This window comes from Propithecus coquereli, unplaced genomic scaffold, assembly GCF_000956105.1.
Source record: "Propithecus coquereli isolate 6110/MARCELLA unplaced genomic scaffold, Pcoq_1.0 Scaffold164, whole genome shotgun sequence".
NCBI classification, from domain to species: domain Eukaryota; kingdom Metazoa; phylum Chordata; class Mammalia; order Primates; family Indriidae; genus Propithecus; species Propithecus coquereli.
In genome coordinates, this window is record NW_012140969.1 from 3089525 (window position 1) to 3098825 (window position 9301).

At 38.9% G+C, this 9301-nt stretch overlaps 1 protein-coding gene across 1 annotated transcript; it reads left to right on the forward strand.

Moving 5' to 3' along the window:
• The first annotated feature begins 1945 nt into the window (after positions 1-1945).
• Positions 1946-4463, forward strand: LOC105807792 (zinc finger protein 627-like). The gene is made up of 4 exons (XM_012641252.1): positions 1946-1957; positions 2107-2233; positions 2423-2483; positions 3239-4463. The coding sequence occupies exons 1-4, from the start codon at positions 1946-1948 to the stop codon at positions 4461-4463; spliced, it is 1425 nt and encodes a 474-aa protein (XP_012496706.1).
• Positions 4464-9301: the final 4838 nt, after the last annotated feature.

Sequence of the window (9301 nt, forward strand, 5' to 3'; positions counted from 1 at the left end):
TTCTGTTTTTAGTTTTTTGAGGAACTTCCATACTGTTCTCCATAGTGGTTGCACTAATTTACATTCCCAGCAACAGTGTACGAGGGTTCCACTTTCTCCACATCCTCGCTAACATTTGTTATTGCCTTTTCGATAAAAGGAATTTTAACTGGGGTGAGATGATATCTCATTGTAGTTTTGATTTGCATTTCTCTGATGATTAATGACGTTGAGCATTTTTTCATTTGTATGTCTTCTTTTGAGAAATGTCTATTCAGACTTTTTGCCCATTTTTTATTTGGATTATTTGGTTTTTCCTATTGAATTGTTGGAGCTTTTATATATTCTAGAAAAATATGGAATGCTTCATGAATTTACATGTCATCCTTGCACAGAGGCCATGCTAATCTTCTCTGTATCATTCCAATTTCAGTATGCATGCTGCTGAAGCGAGCACTTTCCTTTTCTTATATGAGAAAATTCTGTTCTTGCATCAAAAAGACATTTGCCAGGGACTTTTCAAAGCATTCTAATTTTATCTTTCACATTGACCTACACAGTAAATTGATGATTGTTCATGGAATGGAGGGGAATACAGTGCATTTATCCAGTTAGATATCAGTTTGTCCCTGCCTCATGTATTAAGGTGCTTATGAATTCTGCCAGTATTCCACAAACATTGCTCTGCCAGCAATCAACTTTTCGTATATATGGTGGGTTATTGAAGACTCTTTTCCTTTCTCTTGATCTATTTGTTTATCTGTCTGTTAATAGTATGGTGTCCTGAATATTATAGTTTCAAAACCTTTTATTTATATTATACAAGCTGTCACTTCCTTGTTCAGAATATTTTTACCATTGTTAGACATTTGATACTTCTGTTTGGTTTGGTGAAGTAGTTTTTGTTGACTACTTAAAGATCTGCTTGTGGGATTCAAGGAACTCTAAATATTTGTGAGAGCTATCAGCTTGGTGACATTGAGTTCCTTATAATAACATGTGTCATCTTTCCCCCATGTCCTTTTGCATTGACACTATCCAATAAAATGTTTAAAATGTCTCCATTAGGATGTTCAGATATCTTTCAGTAGCCTTTTGTCATACTTAATTAAATTTGGCCTATAGGAAACCAGGTTCCAGCTTCCAAACGTTCTCTCTTAGTCTAATCACATAGGATGGACTGAATTCCCCAAGAAAAAAATTGTGACAAAAACCTGTGAAATAGTATATAATATACCAGCAAAGCTCATTAGACACTCCGTGCACAGGGTGGTTTTTTGGGGTGGTTTTTTGTTACACCCTCGGCTGAGCATGTAACAAAATTCTAACTCAGCCAGGTGTGGTGGCTCACACCTGTAATCCTAGCTCTTTGGTAGGCTCAGGTGGGAGGATCACTTGAGGCCGGGAGTTCAAGACCCTGTCTCTACAAAAAATACACAAAAAAATTAGCCAGGAGTGGTGGCACACGCTTATAGTCCCAGCTACTTGTTGCAGGAGGATTGCTTGAGCCCAGGAGTTCGAGGTTGTAGTAAGCTAGGATGACGCCACTGCACTCTAGCCCAGGAGACAGAGCAAGACCCTGTCTCAAGAAAAACAGCAAAAGAAGAAAATTCCAAACTCTCAGAGGGAAGACAAGAGTTATACAAATACTATATGGTTTGCATAACAGTTTGGGCACACTGAGCCCCCCTTAAAAGGTAAGTTGATGTGGTCCCTCTAAAAGTCCAGTTCCCAGATACCATCAAAAGTCAAACTTTGTGAAAAGCGTTTGTAAGGATAAGCAGTCTCAGGACTGATAATGTTATCTCTCTTCTTCTGCAGACTAAGTAGTCTGACTTTATTATGACTAGTGTTACAGACCCACTGTACAGAGAGACATTAGGCATGTCCCAGGCATTGCTGAAGAGGAATGTTCCTGTTCATTTGTTACTTTCCTAAATTGTTCAGTTTTAGCATCAGAATTGCTATGTGTGAAGAGGTGAGCATAGACAGAGAATTAGAGTCTGATAACCAAGTCATAGAATAAATGTTTCAGGACCATGCGTCATATGAACCTCTTATGAATTGAGTATACATCAGGGCTGTTCAGTTTTACCCATCCTCCTCTGAACATGTGGGATATTTCAGGAGTCGGTGACCTTTGAGGATGTGGCTGTGAACTTCACTCGAGGGGAGTGGGCTTTATTGAATCCTTCCCAGAAGAATCTGTACAGAGATGTGATGCGGGAAACCTTGATGAATCTGTCCTTTGTAGGTAAGGATATTATTCCTTCACTTAATCGATTTAGAAAACAAATGTTGCTTGCTAATCAACACTGTTCATGATTGGCAATATGGAAGGGGAATGCTTTGGTGAGTAAATAAAGCATGGCTGAAGTGTGCCATGAACAGACAATCTAATAATTTCTCTATAATTTTATAATTTTTCTGGGTTTATATTTAGGAATAAAATGGGAAGACCAGGACATTGAAGATCGATACAAAAATCCAAGGAGAAATCTAAGGTAATTTGTACTCAGGAGAGAAGATGATTTCCTTGAGAGAGAATCTTAGAATATCAGAAAGTGTCAAAAACAAGAAAACAAAACAAGTTAAGCTGAGCTTCAAATTTATTTATTCTTAGAAAGTTGTCATCAAAATATACACATAGGCCGGGCGTGGTGGCTCACGCCTGTAATCCTAGCACTCTGGGAGGCCAAGGCGGGCAGATCATTTGAGCTCAGGAGTTCGAGACCAGCCCGAGCAAGAGCGAGACCCCGTCTCTACTAAAAAAGTAGAAAGAAATTAGCTGGACAATTAAAAATATATATATAAAAAATTATCCAGGCATGGTGGCACATGCCTGTGGTCCCAGCTACTTGGGAGACTGAGGCAGTAGGATTGCTTGAGCCCAGGAGTTTGAGGTTGCTGTGAGCTAGGTTGACGCCATGGCACTCACTCTAGCCCAGGCAACAGAGTGAGACTCTGTCTCAAAAAAAAAAAAAAATTGAAAAAATATACACATAAAAGTGACATAGACATTTATTGTTGGCAAAATGGTTCCCTTGGAAACAGTATTAAGAAATCCCATATGAATACCACTGTTTTGATAATAGTTGCAGTTTCAGAGCATTCAGTCCATTCACAACAAACAACTCAAGACAGGGCACAAAGCCTACACTTTCCCTGATACTGTTAAAAATTTAAGTTTAAAACCTATTAACACATGTGCAGTCCTTTATAAATAAATCCTCAATAATGTGTCTCATGTTTTTTACAGACGTTATATGGCAGAGAAACTCCACGAAAGTAAAGAAGGGCGTCAACGTGGAGAAGCCTCGAGCCAGATTCTGGAGCATGTTCTGAACAAGAAAACTCCTCCTGCAGTAAAAGCATGTGAAAGCAGTGTGTATGGAGAGGTCGCCATGGGCCATTCATTTCACATGAGAGATCACAATAAACGTGAACTACATGTGCATCAGGAATTCACAGGGAAGCCATATACACGTAGCCAATGTGAGAAAGCCTTCGGTGATCACTCTTTCCCAACACATGAAAGTCCTCACACTCATGCTAGACAGAAACCCTATGATTGTAAGGAATGTAGGAAAACCTTTATTTCTCCCAAAACCCTTCGAACACACATGATAACACACACTGGAGATGGACCTCATAAATGTAAGTTTTGTAGGAAAGGCTTTGCTTATCCCAGTTTGTTATGTATACATGAAAGAAGTCACACTGGGGAGAAACCCTATGAATGCAAGCAATGTGGGAAAGCCTTCAGGTATTCCTATTACATTGAAATACATAAAAGAATTCACACTGGAGAGAAACCCTATAAATGTAAAATATGTGGTAAAGCCTTTATTTATCCTGTTCAAAGTCATGAAAAGACTCACAATAGAGAGAATCTGTACGAATGTAAGCAATGTGGGAAAGCCTTCTCTCTCATAAGTTTGCGAAGACACATGATAATGCACACTGGAGAGGGACGCTACAAATGTAAGGTATGTGGGAAGGCCTTTGATTACCCCAGTGAAGTTCGAATACACGAAAGAATACACACTGGAGAGAAACCCTATCAGTGTAAGCAGTGTGGGAAAGCCTTCAGTTGTTCCAGTACCTTTCGAAAACATGAACAGATTCACACTGGAGAGAAACCCTATAAATGTACGAAATGTGAGAAAGCCTTTAGATCTCGCAGTTCTGTTAGAAATCATGAAATGACACACACTGGAAAGAAACCCTATGAATGCAAGGAATGTGGGAAAATGTTTATTTGTGCCACAAGCCTTCGAAGACACGTGATAATGCACACTGGAAATGGAGCTTACAAGTGTAAGGTGTGCGGGAAGGCCTTTGCTTTTCCCAGTTCATTTCATAGACATGAAAGAAGTCACACAGGAGAGAAAGCCTATGAATGTAAGCAATGTGGTAAAACCTTCCGTCGTTCCGGTTCCTTTCGAATACACGAAAGAAAACATACTGGAGAGAAGCTGTAGTCATGTAAATAACGTGGGAATTCCTTCATGTAGCCCAAGTACACTGGAATATATAGAAGAATTCACACTGGAGAGAAATTCTATGAACCTAAGCAATGCAGGAAAGCATTCCATTTTCCCAGTTCCATTATTTATTTTATTTTTTGTTTTAATCTAATTTTTTTTTTTTAATAGAGAAGTGGTCTTGCTTTTGTTGAGACTCATCTTGAACTCCTGAGCTCAATCAATCCTCCCAGCTTGGCCTCCCAGAGTGCTAGGATTATAGGCATGAGCCACTACGTCTGGCCCCCAGTTCCTTTTAAATTCAGGAAATACTCAAAATGGAGAAAGACCCTACGAGTGTAAAAACTGTGGTAAAGGCTTCAGGCTTTTCTAGTTACTGCCAAATGCACAGAAGAACTCTTACTGGGTAGAAACCCTATGGTCATTAGGAATGTGGAAAGCATTCATACGTATCAGGTACTTTCTAAAACTTGGAAAAAGAATCGCAGTGTAGAAAAATCCTGTGAATGTAAAAAATGTGGTAAAAACCTTTCATTCCTGTTATTTTTTTTATTTCAGCATATTATGGGGGTACAGATGTTTAGGTTATGTATGATGCCCTTGCCCCCCAAGTCCCAGCTTCAAGTGTGTCCATCCCCCGGGAGCTGCGAATCTCACTCGTTGTTTGTGCGTATGCCCGTCCCCTTCTCCCCCTCTCCCCTCCCCCTGCCCAACATATGCGCCAATAGCAGTCATACCGAGAACCAAATCAAAGACTCAATTCCCTTCACAATAGCAACAAAGAAAATAAAGTACCTAGGAATATATTTAACTAAGGAGGTAAAAGACCTCTACAGGGAGAACTATGAAACATTGAGGAAGGAAATAGCAGAGGACATAAACAGATGGAAAACCATACCATGCTCGTGGGTCGACAGAATCAACATTGTTAAAATGTCTATACTACCCAAAATGATCTACAGATTCAATGCAGTCCCTATTAAAATACCAACATCATTCTTCACAGATGTAGAGAAATTAATTGTACGCTTCGTATGGAACCAGAGAAGACCCCGCATAGCAAAAACAATTCTAGGCAATAAAAACAAAATGCGAGGCATCAATTTACCAGACTTCAAACTCTATTACAAAGCTGTAATAATCAAATCAGCTTGGTACTGGCACAAAAACAGAGCCATTGACCAGTGGAACAGAACTGAGAACCCAGATATGAAATCATTCCTGTTATTTTTAAATACATGAAAGAAATCATACTGTTGAAAAATCACACAATGTAAGGAGTGTGGGAAAGCCCTTATTTGTTCTACTTCTCTTCCAAAGCATGAAATAACTCATGTTGGAGAGAAACCCTAAATAAAGAATTGGGAGGGACTGGGCACGGTGGCTCACGCACTCTGGGAGGCTGAGGCGGGAGACTCGCTTGAGCTCAGGAGTTTGAGACCAGCCTGAGCAAGAGTGAGACCCCCGTCTCTACTAAAAATAAAAAAAGTTAGCCAGGCTTCATGGTGCGCACCTGTAGTCCCAGCTACTCGGGTGACAGAGCAAGACCCTGTTTCAAAAAAAAAAAATTGTGGAAAAGGTTTTTTCTTATCACATAGGCTTTCTAGCACACATGGTAATGCATAGTGAAGAGAATACCTATAATTGTAAAGAGTGAGAAATCCTTTGATAATCTTGGTTCCATTCATAGCCATCAAGGAACAAAGAGTAGCACAAATCCTCTTGAATATAAGCCATGTGCAGAAGTCTTCAGTTGCTCCACACCTATGAATGCAGACTGTATGTAGAGCCTATAAATGTGAAAAATGCAAGAAATTGCTCAGTTTTAACAAACACCTTTTTTTTTTGAGACAGAGTCTTGTTCTGTTGCCCCAGTTAGAGTGCAGTGGCACCATCATAGCTCACCACAACTTCAAATTCCTGGGCTCAAGTGATCCTCCTGCCTCAGCCTCCCAAGTATCTGGGACTGCAGGTGCACACCACCACCACCATGCCTGGATAATTTTTTCAATTTTTGTTAGAGACAGGGGTCTCGCTCTTGCTCATACTGGTCTTGAACTCCTCACCTCAAGAAATCCCCCTGCCTTGGCACTCCCAGAATGCTAGGATTACAGGAATGAGCCATGGTGCCTGGACAGCAAATACTTTGAAAGTCATGAAAACTCCCTTTGTAGAGAAATCCTATAAATGTAAGTAAGTTGAAGAGCCTGATGCAAAGTAGTTTACGTAGAATGTTCCAGAATATACACAACTTGAAGAAAATATTATAAAAGTTATAAATATATTGCCTTTATCAGTAGCTCATACTTAAAGTGGGTCTCTGGACTAAGAATTTCTAGTTCTTACCCTGGAAAAGTAACCTTGAGGAAACATAATTCTGTAAGTACTATTTAAGCAATAGTGTATTTGTTTAATAGGCAAAAAATTTTTTCCTAAATCAGTAATAGAATTTTTCTCCTTCCATTTTGAAGTGTGTTGTATCCATGGCTGAATCAAAATGTCTTTTAAATATGCAGGTAAGTTTCATTTTTATGTGGTTTTTCAATAGTTCTGTGATTCATCACCATTGAAAAATGAGTGTTAATTTTGGGAATTTTCCTACTGGTCTCATGTGACAGGTTTTAGATATCATATACCCTATATGTGTTCCACCTTTCTTTGCTATGGGAAATGCTACTTTTGCAGGGAAGACAAAGTTGTTTATTTCATTTTCCTTGCTAATAGTTGACGTCACTTTTTAAATGTGTAAAGTTTACCACAGAGTACAGTCTCATGTGAATTATTATTTTCATCTTTTGTTCTTTACCCTGTCATTATTGTTTGCCATTATTTGAAACATTGAATATGAGAAACCTTCGATTGGACAATAAAATCTGGAGTTGAGCACTAGTCCATCATGGGTTTTTCCTATGAATAGAGTGATATCTATGCAAGTCTACGGTAATTGCCTGGTTGAAACACTGAAAAGATTTATGGATGTGTGCAGGTCAGTTGTGCAGGTAATAATTGATGTGAACTTCAGACAGAGCTTATCATTTTGAGTACTATCCTAATTTAGTGGAAATGGAAGTATATTTGACATCCTCACGGTGGGAAATGTTTGATGTCTTAATACAAGAAGAGTAGCTGAATGTATTGTGTTTCAATGATCCACAACATCCCAAAGTTTGTTTACTATTCACAGGTGTCATTTTCATATGCTTAGACTTCAGCACATGTTATGGAAGGGGAAGGGGGAATGTAACCATTTTGTGTTTTATTAAAGAATAAAGGAAATCCAGTCTTTATCCATTTTTTTTCAGTTCTAACTTATGTTTTCTTCAGACTGTTGAGATTATGGAATTTCATGATTTTTTTTCTCTTCTTGCTCATATTATTCCTTCCATCTTACAAGGAAGAAAGTTAAGTGCAAGGAAGCACAGGCCTTACCCAAACTCACATACCTCATAATCTCTCAATGTCATGGCCAAATGTGTTACCGAGTGTCCTGGGCACTGTCAAAAATATCAAACTCAGGAGAATATTACAAGTTTCATATAATTATGCACTTTTACAAATGTGGCATCAAATTTGACAAACGAGACTCAATATGGTGTTCCATTTAATGTGATATTCTAGCAAACACAAAGGTGTAGGCACATAAACCCAGATCAGTGGCTAAGGATGGAGGAGTTCGGTGCAAATGGAAATCACAGGAGTCTTCACATGATTGAATGTTCTGCATCTTGCTGGTGGCATAATAACACACCAGTGAAAATTCACAGCTACACTTAAAATCGTACATGTGTATATTGAACATAATAGGAAAAAAAACAACAAAGATGCTTTCATGTGCTAGAAGAATGTTAAATTCTCTTAAACCTTGATTTTTAGGTGTGCCATGTTTCTTTCTGTTAATAGTACCATGAGATTCTTCTTGGGAAGTGTTACAAGACTGAGGAAACAGGACTTAGGGCTCCAACAGGCCTGTCTTGAAACCCCTTGTGATGATAGGAATCATTTTTTGTGGCCACACCTGCCTACATATCACAAACAGTTGAATAGAAGTGAGGGGTTTGCCACAATTTGTCTTTGATTTTACACCAGGTGTCTCAAGTAAGATCTTTGGGATTTCTGCACTTCTGAAATATAAAGACATTCCTCAATGGTTTTATCCAAGTGGGATCTCCTGGGAAGCATCCTAATCCTTGGGCATCAGCATCATGTCTTTCCAGAATCAGTCTTGTGGCCATTTCTACATCTAAGTTTTCCATCTCAATCCCACTCTCTGCCTTTTTTACTGGGAAATATCTTTAGGCATCCACACTCACCCCATTCTTTGGGAAATTTCTCTGCAGCAAGCCCAGGAGGCCACGATGTGAAATGATGGAGGAAGCAGTGGCAGAACTCACTGTGATTTATCTCTAAATATTTCCTAATTTTGACTGTTATTTGATACATTCAATGTATAAGCTAATGCTTAGTTGCCAAAAATTTGTGAATTTTCAAGTTTTCCTTCTGTTATTAATAAGTCTTAAGTTTATACAAAGTATCTCTTATATGGGCCCATTGTAATCACAGGAAATAATTTGCATAATTATTTTATTTTTATTTTATTTTATTTTTTGTTTTTTTGAGGCAGGGTCTCACTCTGTTGGCTGGGTTAGACTGCAGTGGTGTCATCATAGCTCACTGCAACCTCAAACTCCTGGGCTCAAGTAATCCTGCCTCAGCCTCTCAAGTATCTGGGACTACAGGCACTCGCCACCATGACTAGCTAATTTTTTAAACTTTTTTGTAGAGAGAATGGGGGTCTCTCTATGTTGCTTAGGCTGGGGTCAAACTCCTGGCCTCAA